A 17,222-nucleotide genomic window follows, 5' to 3' on the forward strand; every position below is an offset into this window, starting at 1 on the left:
CAGCAGGTGGAAGTTATTAGTGATTTTTTTTTTGCTGTTGGCATTAATTATCTTAGTGCAATATTGATGCTTTTTACGTTAAAGCAGATTTTCAAACATGTAATAACTACTTGGTTGAATATATGAATGGCAAAGCGATTCCAGACTCCTTTGTATCTCTGGTAGTTTGTCTTTGGAAGGACAATTATTAAAGCGATTCTTTATTTTTTGCTTGTGCAAAATACTACATTTTGTGATGTTACATTGTGTTATAGTTTTTGAATACACAGCCGAAGAGTGTGAACTTGTGATTCCTGGCCTTCATCATGTGTGTACCATTGTCAGTGAACATTGTATCATATTTTTCATTACTGATTTTCCATTCTGTTAATATTGCTTCAGAGTCACAGTACATGTTACATGAGAACCAGAAATTTCTTGGTTGACAAGTAAAGCAGAAGCATAGTTGCATTCCAGAGTAACTCACCGTCTTGTCAATTTTAAAGATTTTCAGTTGTTTCTACAGGTCTGAATATCTGTAAGATTGAGAGATAGCATATTTAATATTAAGTAATATTTTATATACGACAGCATATAGTTAAGGAACATTGTCTGGTAGTATGTTTTCTAGAAGACCTTTTTGCCTAGGATTCAGAGCTTGGGTAAATATAAGAAATTATTTGTTTTTAACACTAAAAATGGTAGTTTCTAGTGATCATTTTGACAAGTTTTTTCACATTCACACTTTTTTTTTTTTTTTTTTTGCGGTACGCGGGCCTCTCGCTGCTGTGGCCTCTCCTGTTGCGGAGCACAGGCTCCGGACGCGCAGGCTCAGCGGCCATGGCTCACGGGCCCAGCTGCTCCGCGGCATGTGGGGTCTTCCTGGACCGGGGCACGAACCCGTGTCCCCTGCATCGGCAGGCGGACTCTCAACCACTGCGCCACCAGGGAAGCCCACATTCACACATTTTTAGTCCCCGTAAATTGGAAGAAATGGGATTGTATTAAGGCATTCTTATGAAATCTATTGTTTGGTGGTTTTATTAGAACAAAGTATGTTTTCAGTATCTCCTTATTTTCTTAACACCACATTTCTCTGCATTCTTTATGCATTTATCTGAGTTGAAGATGGTAATGGATATTGGCTTGATTTTGGAGTTTGTCCTCCTTGTAAAATTTTGAGGGGACAGAACTGACACTCTGCTTTTAATTTTTTATCAGAAGATGTGAAGAATTCCCAAATAGGACTTTTTTGGAGGATGTATGGTCTAAAGGAGATTAAATAGAATAAGCTTTAAAATGTGGGTTTAAATTTTAATGTTATGAGTGCTGTTCGGTTTTACAAAGATCAGAATTCTGATACAGGCTCGTCTCGATTCTTATTTATATTTTGGAGCCATATTTATGGCTGTGGGAGGATACTATGTTCTTCCTAAGTTATCTTGGCAAAAACTGTAATTTTCTTGATATTCACAGTGTCTGTCAGTTTGTTTCCCTAATATTTAACATTTCAAAAATTGTAAATTTTTGTACATAAAATTAATGGTTTTTATGGGAGGGTGGGGGGAGGGAAGGACTGTCTTCATTTATTTGACTGAGAAGGCAGTGAGCTCTTCCTAAATTCTCAGACCATTTTTTTTCTTTTTCAACTTATAGTTTTCAGTTGTCAGTATTTTGGTCTTTCGTCTCTCCTTGAAATACTCCTGTAATTTTACAGACAAGTTTTTGTTTTCTATGTGTATCTTTGATCATGGAATTATTCAGCACATATTTGTTACTACCTACAACGTTGTAGGCGTTACTCTGGGTGCCGGGGATAGAGTAGCGTACAAAACAAAGCTCCTGTCTCCTTAAAAGTTCACCTTGCAGTAGAAGACAGACTAAACAGATAATCAAAGGAATGAATGTGTGTTAGATGGTGCTAACCATCAATTTGGGAAGGGGATAGAGAGGAGAGAGAGGAAGAGGTATTATGGATAGATTGGTGAAGGAGGTGCTCTCTGAGGTGGTCTAATTAAAGCAACGACCACATGAAGTGCAGTAGCTTGTCATTTAAAGGTCTGTGGACAAAGCATCCCAGGCCAGGGAAAGGCAGGTACAGAGGCTCCAAGGAGAGAGAAATCTTGCTGTGTTAGAGAAACTGCAACAGGCTGTTGTGGAGAGTGATGGGAGATGAGGCCAGAGTGAGTTGGGGACAGATCATGTAGGGTTTTGTATGACCTGGTGAGGAGTTTGGATTTTATTCTGAATGTAGGAGTAAGCCATTGCATGTTTTTGAGCACAGAAAGGATGTGGTCCATTTGTATTTTTAAAAGATTGCTTTGCCTCTTATAATAAGAGATTGTAGTAGGAGGCAAAGGTAGAAGCAGTTCGGAGGCTTTGGAAGTCATCTGAGCAAGAGGTAATGGTGGTACAAACCGGACTGGTATAGCAGTGAAGGAAGTGAGGGAGGGTATCCTTTAAGCTAATGATAAAAGTATATTGAGGAGAGAGTGTCATATGCTCCTGACAGGTGAAATAAGGTATGGACTTCAGAATTGACCATCGGAATTAGCAATGGATGTTATTTGATGACCTTGCCAGACCAATTTTGGTGGTATAGGATTGGGCAAAAAGCCAGGTTGGAGTGGGCTTAACAGAGGGTAGAAGGAGAGAAATAAAAGACAATGAGTGTAGGCAACTCTTCTTAAGGAATTTGCTGCACAGAGAAGCAGGGAATAGGGTGGGAGCTGGGGAGGGAAATAGAATGAAGATAGGTTTTTGTTTTGCATTAAGGTGGGAGAAATAACTGCATGTATGCCAAAGGAAAGGATCCAGAAAAAGAAGAGCCATAAAGCAGGAAGGAAGCTCAGGAGAATGTGGTGTCCTAAATGTCAAATGAAGAAAGTGTGTCGGGAAGGAGCAAATGATAAATTGGGTCAAAGGCTATTAAGAGGTCCAGTGAGTTGAGGTGTGAGAATTGCCCTTTGGATTTCGCCAGATGAAGGTTTCCGTGAGCTTGACAGGGACCAGCTTCATCGTAGTGGTGGGTGTAAAAGCCAGATGGGAATGAGTTGAGACAATGAGAAGAGGAAAAGTAGGAAGACATAACTACAGACAGCTCATTTGACAGGTTGCTATAAAGAGGACGGGCAGGACGATGTGGTCGGAGAAGGGACGTGAAGCTTTGCTTTTCATATAGAGAATAGGAGAACGGGTGCCCTGAGGAAAGGTTGTCTATCAGGAACAGGTGCAGAGGTAAAGTGAGTGGTTACTGATGAAGAAAGGGGGGTAGAAAGGATAGCAGGTGTTTCCTTTTCTTGTTTTTTGCGGGTAAAAGATGTAGGGAGGTCATTTCTTCATGTGAGGATGTTTGAGGAGATTTTTTTAAAAAGCCTTGGGGAATGGTCAGCTGGTGGAGGGGGAAGAAGAGTGACTGCAGGTAGGAGTAGGGTTGCTAGGCTAACCTGAGAGTGTGCTTCATGTCTGTGGTCACACGTTGAAAGCAGTGGTTCTTAACTGGGGGCAGTTTTGGCCCCTAGGGAGTATCTGGCGATATCTCGAGACATTGTTGGTGGTCACAGCTGGGTGTGGGGTGATACCAGGTTTAGGTCTAAGGGGTAGCGGCCTGGGATGCTGCTAAGCGTCCCACAATGTACGGGACAGCCCCGCGACAAGGAATTATATGGTTCGCATGTTGATAGTGCCGAGTTTAAGAAACCGTGGTTTATAGTGAATCTTGTCAGTATGTTTATGAGGTTTTCTTCCTTCTTCCCCCACCAAGAAGTATTTATTAAATTTATAAATAGGCTGTGAAGAAAACTGACACTAAGCAAACATAGTCACTTAGATTGCGTTAGGCACAGCTACTGTTGGTGAGGTTGGCAGACAAAACCTCTCTGAAGAGGGGCATTTGAGGTGAGGCCTGAAGGGTGAACAGAAGCCAGCCGTGGGAGAGCCCTTGGAAGTGGCATTCCAGGCATAGGAGACAGTATTATAAAACACCCCTGAGCCCAAAAGAGTAGATGAAGTAACAGCATCTCTTAGGAATTTTCTAGAAAGAGAGATGGAGTAACATATTAACGGTACCATGTAGTTGTGTTTCTAGTGGCTTCTGTTATTCTAGTTAAGGAAACTTCTTTTCAAATGTTTTATGGGAAAATGGTCTAATGTATTTATTAAATGCTTTTCGTGAGCTCAGAAATACATTCCACAGACTACCGGCCAGGAAGAGCATGTTCCTTTCCAGATAAGCCTCCAACTTCGAAACAAACACATAACATGAGAGCTCGTAGTCACAAAAATACGTGGAAAATATTGCAAACACTCGAAGTGCACTATATTTGACTTCTGTGTATCAAATTTCTTCTTAGGTTATTTAGTAAATATAATATTTAGTTTAAATCCAAGGATTACAATAAAAAGTACATCGAAAGAAAATTCTTTAGTTTTTTCCTCCTAAATTCAGATCGGATGACAGTTTATTATCCTAAGTTGTAATTTTTATTATTTACCCTGAAATAGTGCCTCTAAAGTATATCAGTATTTTGGACCAAGTTTTATTTACTCTGAAAAATCTTTTATATCCTTTGGATCAGATTTATTTATTCATCTGTAATTTAGAAATCATATTAGTCAGAACTCTTTTAGATGCAAATGACAGAAGCCCAACTCAACTAAAAAGGTAAAAGGGAAATTGAACGAAACCAGGATATGTTAAAACCAGAGGAAAATCTAAACTCAGCTGAGGTAAATGGCAGCTGAAACTTGGGAACAAATAGAATCAGAAATTAAGGACTTGTGAATGCTTTCTGTGGCTCTCCACTGCATGTTGGCTTCATTCTTTTGTGACAGACTGGCTTCCTCTAGGGCAGGAAATACAGCTGCCACACGCTCCAAAGCCTCACATCCACAGGTTCTGCTACTGGGGACAGATCCTGTGGGTCAGTCAGGTCACTCTAAAAACAGCCAGAGCGAGAGCAGCAAACACTTTGCCAGGCATGATACTAAATGTTTTGCTTGTATTAACCCGTTTAATAATTTTATGAACCCTCTGCAGTGGATATTATTATTATGCACATTTTATAGATGAGAAAACTGAGGAATGGAGAAGTTAGGACACTTAACTAAAGTCCCAGAGCTTGAAAGTGGCAGAGCTGGGGGGTTTGAACCCAGGCAGTCTGGTACCTTGCAGAACTGCCAAGTAGCCATTATGTCATATTCATTGAAATCAGTCACACTGAGGGGATGGAGAGGTTTTTTGGTTTGGTTTTGTTTTTGACTGAAGAGTTAAACTATGCAAGACAGCAGGGATATGGTTTTAATTTTTTTGTTTTTTCCTATAAAAAGATATGACAACTGATAATATTATAATGAACTGTTTTCAGATCTTCGAAAAATTCCATGAGTTTTTGTTCGGAGACACACATGATGTGGGTTGCCTGCACAGCATCTTTCCTGTGTGCTGTAGGGTTTGCCCCCTAGGAGACATTTGCCACCATCCAGAATCATTTCTGGTTGTCACAACGTGTGTGGTGGGTACTACGGCATCTAGTGTGTAGAGGCCCAGGATGCTGCTGAAGGTCTTAACAGTGTGAGACGGACCCCTCTCAACAAAAGAATTACCCAGCCCCAAATGTTAATAGAGCTGAGGTTGAGAAACCTGTACTAGATAAACTGGGCCATTTTCTAGCTAGGAGTCACTGTTTGGGATGAAGAGATTAAAAAATTCCGAATCTTTGAGTACTTGTGAAGAGTGAATATGTCAGGACCAAGTATGATGCAGGGTGAGGGGTGTTAGGGTCACATTAGGCTGGGGTGCCTCGAAAGAAGGACTAAATAATGGAAGGAATTTGCAGAAGTAGATGTAGAAAAATGGAGCAGACAAACTTCGATAGTTTCAGTATTTTCCCTGAGGATCAACTGTGTGCGTACAAGTACAAAGGTAAGGAAACTTAAATCTGTCCCTTCTCCCTCTCTCCTGTACCTGATGAAGGTCTCATAGGACTAATTTTAGGACAGCATTTTAGCAATATTCTTGACAAAAGTGAGCTAAAAATAGGTTTTGTGATTTACTCTGATTTATAACATTGAAATTCATTGACAGATTGAAGACTGTGGTTTGTGTTAAAAGAAGTAGAGCCATTATTATTTTTTTAAAGTTATTTTGTGATTTTGGGGTTATAACAACAGGCAGCCTTTTTATTGAATGCTTTCTGTGTGCCATACACTGTGCTAATAGTAAGTCAGTGTTTAATCTCATTGAACTCTCATAATAACCCTTTATTTAAGATGGTTACAATGAAATTTGTGTTTTACTGAGGAAGAAAATGAGTCCCAGAGAGGTTGACTACCATCCTCAAGGACAAACAGCTATTTAGCTAGAGTTGGAATTTTGGTTTGATTCCATAGTCTAAACTCTTTTAACACCAAATGGTGTGCTGCCTTTTCCTCTTAAAGACAGTTACAGTCCTCTGTCATACTGATTTTCCATCTGTGGTTGAAGTTTTGATACCACTAGGTAATTCTTTGTATATTGCTCTTGCTTCTTGTTAGTGAGAGAATTTATATATGTTTGGAAACAGATACTCCGTATATATTTGAAAGCTTTTGAAAATTGAAGCTGTGAAATATTTTTTTCCAAATGTTCCTAAAATAATTTATTGAATAGATTTAGTAACAATTTAAGGTAATTATTTGGATGTGATGATTTTGGAAAAATGGTTATATTTTCCTTATATATAAAAGTTTGGTATTATTAAACTTTACAGTGTAAAAGATAATTAAGATGAAATATTTCCCTTTTAGTTTTAATCTCACGTAGTCCATCTGTGTCATACATTGGACAGAATCTTTCCTGTGAATTCTGTGTGATAGGGATTTTAATATCAAAAATAACATAGATCCCTACCTCTCCCATAGGGGGCATCATTTTAAAAGAGGGGATCCTTCGTATTAAATTTATTAACCATATTTGTGAATAAATTAGATTGCTTTTAACATTTCTAAGAAGTATGTATCAGTCCATCAGATTTTGATCTCTAAAGGAAATAACTGTTATACATATACTGTTATTTCCTCTTTGCGAAGCTTAAAGTGAGGAACATATGCCATTGTCCAGAGAGTAGGTGGAGGAAGGGGGCACAGCACAGCTGGCCAGAGTGCTCTTTTCAGATTTCTTGTAATAGGGGTGAGCAATAAGGTGTTCTTTTTCATTGATAAAAATATTGTTACTTCTGTATTTTGTTTCATTTACATTTACCAGTAATTCCATATTTGGAGAAAAAGTATGGAGATTGGGAGAGGGGAGGGTATGGGATGCCTGTGACACCATAGTCTGCCTTTCCTATAGTTACTGCAACTACAAAGTTTGAATCTGGTTTCCTGGATGTTCCTGACCCCCTCCTTCCACCTTCATCCTCACTGAGTCATGGCAAATTCTTGAGCAAGATTTATACCATCGCATTATTTTTCCTCTGCAAATTTATGAAGTTGTAATAATTGCTGGCTCCCTTTGTGTTTGTTTGCTGTGTTAACTTCTAAGTTATATACTTTGTATATAGTTGATATTGTTGAATAATCAATCTGTGGGTTAAATAACAAAAAGTTTGATTATTCTTAGGAGTATAGAAAATGTAAGAAATACTGGTTTATGTGTGGTAAAATTTAAAAAATGGGTCATTAATCGATATCTCCCTTCAGTCTTTAAGTGTGGTTTGAGTACTGTTTTCCATGTATTCCCAATAGGATTTGATTCTGCAAGAAGGACAATATCCCTATTATTTAAGAATGATGGTCTCAATATTTACTTAGTTGAGAAATCTATTTTTGATGTTAATTTCAGTTGAGAATATATGCCTCAAACATTTTAAAGGAGTAACACTAGCATAGATATTAATCAAATGTAAATATTGCAAGTTATATGTAAAAATCTAATCTTTTTGCCAGTTTTGCCTTATGTAACTTTTTTGATATGTGGAAAAGAGGGAAAAGAGCTATAAACTCAGAGCCAAATGTGCTTTTGTTGTTCCAAATTTTCAACGCCAGAAGCATATAAAACCTGCACCTGTTGGTAATTATGAGCAAGCCAGCCTTTGCCGAATCCCAGGCCTCTGCTTAAAAACTTTTTTACTGGAACTAAATGATGTTGCCATTTTTATTTTTAGGTTTGCTGGCATGGGTAATCTCATTAAGGTGCTAACCAGGGACATAGACCACAATGCAGCACATTTTTTCTTGGACTTTGAAAGTAAGTCTCTTAGCCCTTCACGGCTGGTGCATAATGGTAAAGGTGAAAGATTAATTATACTCACACCACAGTGAAGGCCAGCCAGACTATCTGTTAATAAAGTATGGGGATCAAACAAAGTTTGCATGACTTCTTTCTTAATCGTAGGCAAGCATCATCATCATATGTATGATTTAGTTTTTCATTTGCTGAAATCATGTTGCGTCTGTAGCCAGTGCTGTCCTTTCATTAGTCCATGAAGCAGGTAGCCTTATGATGGACATTCTAATAGTATGCCCTAGTGACTATGCCCCACAATCTGTTTGCTTATAATCTTACGATAATTTTTATGACAAATCAGAGTTGTGCTGCATATCCAGAATCAGTACTTTAAGTAACCTCCACAAATTATTGAGAATCCAAATTTGCTTAGAAATACATGCTTTATTTAACGGCATACAGGAAGTAGTTTAATATTCTGCTATTTTAAGGTGAAATGCAAAGGTGAGCTGTGGCCAAAACTCTTAATATTTGGCTTTGAAATAAATTGTTGTTTCAGTGCAATATTAAACAAGATTACATGTGAATAATTCTTGGTCAGAAATTTCTTTTTCAGAATACTAGCACTATTGGAATACTTAAAGAATTTTTCATTATAAGGCCATTAATGAAACTTGGGAGAATTTTAAGAAGAATTAGAGCAACAGTTGTGCCATTGTGTACAGGAGAACTACATTTCACCTCTAGGTCCTACATATCAGCACCTTGAGAACCCGGTTTGCTGTCTGCCAGAGCACAGTCTGGGTAACCTGAAGGACGAATTCATGGCCTAATGAACATTTTCCCTGTTACTGTTTTTTGTTTTTTTTGGTTTTTTAAAGTAAATTTCAGATGTTCTTTTTTATAAAGGGATATTTTCTCTTTTCTCATTCTTGTCTTGACAGGTACCTTAACATGGGGAATCTTCTTAAAGTTTTGACATGCACAGACCTTGAGCAGGGGCCAAATTTTTTCCTTGATTTTGAAAGTGAGAAGATGATTTTATATCTATTTTTCTTTGCCTGCAGTAGACTGCGTTTGTCTTGCACTAAATGAATGTTTCCACTTTGCCATCTTTTTAACTTTTGCTTTGCATGACTGAGCTATGAATTGTTTGAGTAAAATTTCTGGTGCCTTCTAGAACTGGAAGTCATATTTTATAGATTAAATTGTGATAAAATGTTTTTGAACTTTTGTAAGAGACTCATATCTCTTAGTTGGACATTATTTTATAATTTGAGATCTCTAATGAAAATATTTGAGATTCTCTGAAAACATTTTTATGAAAAATTTTGGTGGAAAGGACAAATGCTACTTCAAGCTTTGTTAACTAGAAGCAATATTTGGGGAAAATTTTATTGCAGTTGAGAAAAATTAACTTGGTTTCAGTTACTCTGTGTACCTATTGAAATACTTTGAATACAAAATCTGTTCATGAAGGCCATTCAGAGCTCAGTAATTTGGGCATAATATTAAAAGGTAAGTGTGAACCTTAATTATTTCATCTTTGCAGATAATTAATTTGAAAAGTTAAATTCATTATATGTATTTATTTCAGGAATTCATTTTTTTTCTAACTCTAAAAAGAAAAATAATGGGTTCACAGACCTTTAAGTAATTTGCCTTCTGTTTGTTTTATGTTGCATGACCTATTATAATATGGTCTAAGAGTGGCAGGTAAGTGTCATTGACCCCTGTGCATGTTAAAAAGCTTTTGCTTTTTTGGCTGTCAGTGTTGCTTTAGCTTGTCTGGTTGTCAAATTGGGAACAATGATATTAAATTGGTGTTTTAGTGTGAATCTTGCTATTTTAACTCATCATTAGAAAATTGTTAGGAAAGGGTGAAGAGAGAGCTTTTAGGTTATAAAATCATGTGACCCGCTCCCCCCGCCCCGCATTTTCATCTGAGATTAAAACATTTGAACAGATTTTTAAACACTTAAAATTTAAGACCTTTTCTGATTTTTAAAACAAATAAATCTCTTAAATCCACAGAGAGACATTACATTTTTCCATCAACTTCAGTTTAGTTTATGTGATATTATACAATTCATTCTATTATGAATAATTTATATATTTTTTCTTTAAACCAGGACAGTTCATATGAGCACATTAATTTATAGCTTATCTCCATTTGATGGGATAATTTTTGGTCTCTGATATTTTTCTACTTTTATTACATTCCTATTAATGTTCCGTTACAGTTTGGGTACTGTGTACAGGCCAGCAAAGAGTAGTAATGTCAATATCAGGACCATATTGTTTGGTTTTTAGGGGACAATGTTACTGAATAGTAGTTTTCTTGACCCTTCTCAACAATTTAACAGTGCTGTTTTAAATGCATGTTTAGCATGAATTTTAATCAGCTTGGAGATGTTGAGCAGATTGCTGACTTGAAGATGATTCTTTCAGATGAGGCAACTTACATTAGAGCTGTATTTTAGTTTATTTGCATCTGTTTCAAACTTGCTGTTGTATATTTTCCTGCTATCCTGTCTCCTTTTTACTCTTTGTCCCAAGTTCCTTACGTTTGCAGAATCTTGGCTTTGATATAGTCAAGATCTTGTTCAAGACTTGGCACTTGATCTTTTTATAAACCTAGCATTATGTTGTGGTCAAGTGAAAAGCATGAATTTACTGTAGTTTAAAAAATATTATTGGGTCTTGGTTTTCTAATCTTTGGGAGTTTAGATCATTATCCTTAAAATTTAAATAGCTAATTTAGTAGCAGGAAAAGGTAAAAAATTGCTAACAAGAACAATAATAACCAACAATGAAGAACTATATATAAAGTGTTAACGTCTTAAAGGCAGATGTAAATTAAATATTTGTTGCTTATATCAGCCAATGTAGAACTTTTGGTTTGACACTTACTGGTATACTGTAAATGAAATTTAGTGAAAACAAACTGCAGACTAGGCCAGAGTTTGTCCCTTGTTAATTCTTAGTTACATTTTTAAATGTTTTCTTTTGAATCTAACATCAGAGTTCTCTTAATCAATTTTATCTGTCATCCATTTGAATATTTGTCATCTTTTTGGAAATATGCACTTGTAAAAGTGTATTTTATCGTTAGGCTACTATAGTGACCCCTTGAAACTTCCTTTCTTTAACCTGTTTTATACCGGATTCAAAATTGCCAACACAGTTGATTTGCCAGTTCATTATGATTACTAAGGATAAAGTCATATTCTTTTATTAAATAGAGTATTAGTACTACATTATTTCTAGATGAACAGTAATATTTAGGTCACCAGAATAATTCAGCTTTACTATTTCCATCATTCTAATTGGTTAAATCTAGCTCAGTGCATGTCCATGGTTCCATACAGACAGATGTACTGGCGTTTTGCATCAAGCTGTATAAAAATTAACTATTCTGGTAATTTTAAAGTATGATTTAATGGAATCCTGTAGTTTACCAAGTGAAGACGGTCTTTAATCATTATCCCTTAATTTCCGTGCTTGCACACACACATACTGTTTTTCACTTCAGTTCAGCCTGCCTCCTGTATGCCAGCCAGTAGGTACTGGGGATGCAAAGATAACTAAGATACAACCCTTGCCTTTGGGGAGTTCTCAATTCAGTAGAATAGAGAGAAATACAAATCATTAGAATAGATAGAAATGCAAACTAATTATTTACATAATTTACGTCATTCAAGGTGTAGTTCAGGAAGGGGATTAACTTTATCTAGCTGTGAGTAGATTGGGCATGGAAGACTTTCTGATGGTGATATTTGAGTTGGGTTGTGAAGGGTGAATTAGAATGTTTCAGGCTGATTTAGTGCAGTATGTTGTAGAAAGAAGGAACAACATGTAAAAAAGCCTTAAGGCGTGAAATGACATTCTGTGTTCAGTGAAACATATCATTATCTACTCGATGTCCTAGAAAGAGGGTCTTTTTCTGAAAACAGATTATACCTATGTGATTTTAAGGATAGTGGTTTAATTAATAATAATATGTAAGTCCAGAATTGCCCCATACAGTTTGGCAGCAGTTATGCTAATGACAACATATTAAAAGCATTGAATTGGGGCCTGTACAACCTCTTCTAGTTCTTGAAATTTCTTACTTTATAATGACATTGTTAATTTATAGGTCATTCTAATGACAGATCTTTAGCCTGAGTAACTACTATATCTATTAGTTCACTAGATTGTTTCTTGGGAGAAGAGGGACTTTTATATTTATGTCCCCTCCCAACCTTAGCATAGTCCTCTGTAATCATAGAAGTTCAGTATTCATTAGTTAACCTTGATTTAGTTATCTCCAGGTAGGCCAAAATAGGAGAGTAAATATAGGTGGTCATTTGTAAGTGAGAAATGAATCTTACTTCCTTTGATTCTTTGTTATAGTGCCTTTCCACTTAGTCATACATTTCTTCTAATTCTTGTGTCTTTTGTGTTGCCTGTTCCCCTTACCCCCCATTTACAAAAAATATTGATAATACCCACCCTTTTAGTCTAACTTTGTTTTTCCATTTTATTTTTGTGTATTTTCAATTGCTTTTTCCCCATACTTGGAAATTTCTGGTGGCATTTTCTTACGTTTATTTTTCTAAAATGATGTAGGATTATATTTATTTAGAGTTAAAAATGCATAATAGCCTTCTTTAACACATGCTGGAGGCATATTTATATCTCTGTACCTTCTCATTCATTCAATAAATATTTATTATGGAAAATCTACTAGGTACTGAGTTTATATACTATACAGTGGTATGTGCTCTACACTGAGGTCCCTGCCTCGATGAGACTTGTGGTGATTGATATACTGTAAATATTTAATGAATGAATGCAAGATTAAAGCAGACAGACCCCTTATCACAATTACAATTTCTACGTGTCTTTTAATTTTTTTCCTTTCATAGCTGATCCTTTGCCTCCTTTTGTATCATAACAGCTTCAATTTTAGCAATTATTTTCAGTGACTCTTCTGTAGGAAACTGGTGTGAATTTATTAAAAAAATTAATTTTACCTTCAAATAGTACGAGCAACTGAAATATGCTGTAATTTCCCTTGAACAGCTTTTAAAACTAAGCTTGATGAGTAATCACTGTGGTTACTCTCAGTAGTATAGTAGATACATTTTGCAATCAATTGAATGGCCGTCTGTTAGCTGGCTAAGTGATGTGTTTTTCCTCAAGTAATAAAAGTTTTCATTTTTTGCTGTGAAAAATCAAAGTGACAAGTCTTGGTTGTATTATATGATACCATTTTTGGAAAAAAGTGTTTTATTTTATGGAGTCCTTTCCCCTCCCTAGTATTTCACCCTTTTGCATGACTTGCTATCAGTAAAGTAGTGCTTTACCTGTCTGCTATTTTCTGTTTGTCTTCATCTCTACAGCAGTCTTCAGCAGCTTTCAAAATTATAAATGTGACTTTCCTGTGACAGTCTAAAAAATGTTTAATTAGTGTGGTGCTGGGTACTTTTTCCACCCTTAGGGGAAACTGGAATCTTCTCCTTTATTTTTAAATTTCTTGGTATTTATTAAATCTTTAATAATTATTAACCACTTCCAAGGTCTATTTAAATCTATCTGATAATGTTTCTTTTGTATGTAATTCTCAGTGTCATATTTTTCTGTTAACAGCTAGTCACCACATCCAAAATACATAGTTTAGTATTTTCAAACTTCACAATTATCTTTTACTATATAATAGTTAAAATATTGTCCTTTGTCATGAATTCCCACTTCATGAATTCAAACTATGATATGTGTCTACTATTGATGTTATGTCCGTAGTTTCACAATTCCATATGAAAAGTATAAAACTGCTGTTTTTGCATGTGAAACTATTTTTCTCTACTGCATCTGGTGTAAGTATAAAAGTTATGAGGTGTACCTTTTTTTTTTTTAGTGTTTGTCTAACTGTGACTTTGGAGAACATGGTCTGGCTAAATGTGAAAAAATACTACTGCCAAATGACAAACTCTGATTTTTAAAAAATCATTTAGCTATAATATCAGTATTTGCTCCTAGTAATACCTTTATAGCTTTGGACACAGACAGGGTCTTTTTAATTTTTCAGTTGACTCCTTGTGTAATTATTTTGTCATAACATTTTCATGAAAAAAAAACATGATTTCTGAAAGTAAATTTGAAAAATAAGGGAACAGATATGAAAACACAAATTCTTGAGTTGGCTTTGCATGTGAATGTTACTTATTGTTGCTGTAGTAATGTCTTAAGTATGTTGAAATTGATACTGTACTTGTTGATTTAAAAAATATAAATGGTATATTTTTGACTAGTTGGCAGGTTTAATAAATGGAATTGAATTATGACTTGCCCCAAGTGCAAAATAAAGTTACAGGTTTTAGGCATCTGGACTCCTAGTTTCACGTGTGAACAAAGTTTGTAAAATTTTTCTAAGGAAAGGAAATAAATAGATCGTTGTGTACTTATGGGGAGGTGGAATATGTGCAGAAAATTCTAGGTACTAGTTTTATGTGATTGGTGAACAAGAGATTTGTCAGAAATGTTCTTAATTCATGTTATAAATTTGGTCTGCCTCCCCTACCTCCAGAGTAAGAGAAAATTTTAGCATGGAGGAATTCTGACATCAAAGTTGCTCTCTAAAACATTATGGTAATCATAATGTTTATTATTTTAAGTGCTTTATGCCTTATCTGCAGTATTGGATATAGTCTAGTTGGAAAGATTTATGAAAAACTCATTTTCGTCACAAAGCGGCCAATTCTCCCCTCCCCACCCAAAAAAAGAATCAAGTGTATTGAATAAAAAAGATTTATCCTTAGAGAAACAAGTGACCAAGGTATTGAAAACGGGATTTTTGTCACCTCGAGTCTAACAGAGAGAAATCCAGAATTATTCATCTATTAGCCTAAGTTTTGTGGCTAACACCACAGGTAGTAGAAATGCCCATATATTTGTGTTCCTGATATGTTTTTTATAAGTATAATTCTCCATTTTTCCTCTCAGTCCCAAGTGTATAGGAACTCGGTTTTTGCTTTAGTATTTCAAAATTTCAGTGATACTATTGTATCTTAAAGTATCTAGTTTTTAGTAGCCTAGTGATTCTGGAGCAGTTTCATAGTTCGAACTCCTCTGCACAGGAATCTGGACCTTTTGTTCATCAGCAGAGAAGTTCATTGGTACAGAATACAAAGGTCTTTAGAAAAAGGGAGCATCTAAAAACTTTTTTTTTTAGTTTCTAATTTTTTTATATCAAAGCTCAGTCATTAAAATGAACTTCATAGGAAAATAGTTTATGTCTTAAACCGTAGATGAGCAAGATGTATTAATAGGGCTTTCATTTCTGTTGCATTAAAATAGATCATTACTCATACATTTACAGTCATTACTGTTAGTGATGCATATAGTAGAAACAGTGATTATTGACACTCACAATTAAAATTTTTGAATTATAATCCTTGTTTGTTTAATGTACCACGTCATGATTTGTAACTTAAAATAAATAGTAATGTTTGGTGTTCCCTTGCTTCTTTGTGATATTTACAAACTTGAGAATAGTTATTCAAATGTAGAACTATGGAAAAATTGTCAGTCTTTTCTAAGAAGTGCAAAGTTAGCACTGGACAAAATGTTAGTCATCTTTAGAAAATCAGATTAATCAATGCTTAGAGTTATTATACATGTACTAAAAAAAAAAAATCATGTGACTCTAAATTTTCTTGTGCTTCCCTGCTATTTAGATGCCCAGCCTACAGAGTCTGAGAAGGAAATTTATAATCAGGTGAATGTAGTACTAAAAGATGCAGAAGGCATCTTGGAGGACTTGCAGTCATATAGAGGAGCTGGCCATGAAATACGAGAGGTAAAGCATGTTTATACGTTTTCCAATAAACTAAAAATTACTATGTCCCTCTTTTTAATCTCTATTATTTTCTATACTTTATTGTCTGTTTGCATATTAAATATTCGGTTTAAAGGAAGATCACTTGCATTATTTCAAAAGTGGTTGCAGTGATACAAGGGTAAAAGGAAAACAAGGTTCTATAAATATGTAATTTATATATATTAAAGAAAAGTTTATTTTTTTGGTTTATTCTCACACCTGAAATTTACAGTATCCATGGTGGCTATTTATATTGTTTTTGGAGGGGAGAACATGAGACTTTCTGTGGCTTCTTTTTGTCCTGCTAGTCTGTTTTTCTGCTCCTCCTAAGCTTCCTAGGAGAAAGCTGAAGCCATCCTTGTGATCTGGACCCCCTCAACTCTGTCTGATGACTTGATACCACAGAGCAAATGTTTGGTGTGGTCTCCCTCAGCTTTCTTCTCCCAAACCTCTGAACTTATCCAGGTTTCCATCCATCTTTTTTTCTATTTCTTCTGTTTTTTTTGTTTCTGTTTTTTGTTTTTTTTCAGAAGAAGCGGTCCCTACTTCTTACCAAGACTAACTTCTCTACCTTTGTTCTCCACCCTCCTCTGGAACTTTACTCTTTTAATTTCCTTCTCTTAATTACATTTTCTTTCTTTTTTCTTTTATTGACTCCTTCCCGGCACATGTACACATACACGCAAGTGTCCTATACTACCCAAAGAAACTCCCTGGCCTCTGGACCTTATCTCTCTTTTTCTCATTACATTTCTTGAAGGCATAGCTCACACTTTGTTGCTTCATCTTTTCCTGCCCTTCTGTTTCTGTTATTCTTCTCTGTAACTAATAGTGCAGAGGTTTTCAAGGATTGGTCTCTTGGGTTTACAGACCATATCGAACCTGATTCCTCTGATGACATTTGGAGTACTAGTAAAGGAAGAAATAAGTGCACACACCTGAAGACACTGAGTCACTAAGTGTTTTGGACTGAGGGGCCACAGGTTTGGGTGATTGACTGGATGTTTAGTGTAAAGGAGAAGGAGGAGTTAAAGGGTTCCATGGAGTCTAGTTTAGATTAGCAGTTGGTCCTTTCATTAGCAGGGAAGTTATAGATGATGTGAATTCCATGTTTTACCTCTCCTGCACTGGACTGCTTGTTTCCTGAATGTCTTACGTAGGTACAGTTAC

General features: G+C 35.8%; 1 protein-coding gene across 13 annotated transcripts in view; it reads left to right on the forward strand.

Moving 5' to 3' along the window:
• Nucleotides 1-17,222, forward strand: part of FAM49B (family with sequence similarity 49 member B) — a 155,175-nt gene that overhangs the window by 115,380 nt on the left and 22,573 nt on the right. For 5 of the 13 annotated variants that reach the window (XM_029222840.1, XM_029222837.1, XM_029222839.1 and 2 more), the window contains 2 exons: nt 9,130-9,212; nt 15,910-16,031. In XM_029222840.1, coding sequence (XP_029078673.1) covers nt 9,140-9,212; nt 15,910-16,031 — 195 coding nt within the window. In that variant the 5' untranslated portion in view covers nt 9,130-9,139. Of the gene's footprint in view, nt 1-7,521; nt 8,207-9,129; nt 9,213-9,684; nt 9,704-9,882; nt 9,902-13,972; nt 16,032-17,222 lie in introns of those variants that run through there. The other 8 variants (XM_029222842.1, XM_029222844.1, XM_029222843.1 and 5 more) reach the window with 6 other exon arrangements.

This window comes from Monodon monoceros, unplaced genomic scaffold (assembly GCF_005190385.1).
Source record: "Monodon monoceros isolate NGI ecotype Baffin Bay Population unplaced genomic scaffold, NGI_Narwhal_1 Super_Scaffold_14, whole genome shotgun sequence".
Taxonomy (NCBI): domain Eukaryota; kingdom Metazoa; phylum Chordata; class Mammalia; order Artiodactyla; family Monodontidae; genus Monodon; species Monodon monoceros.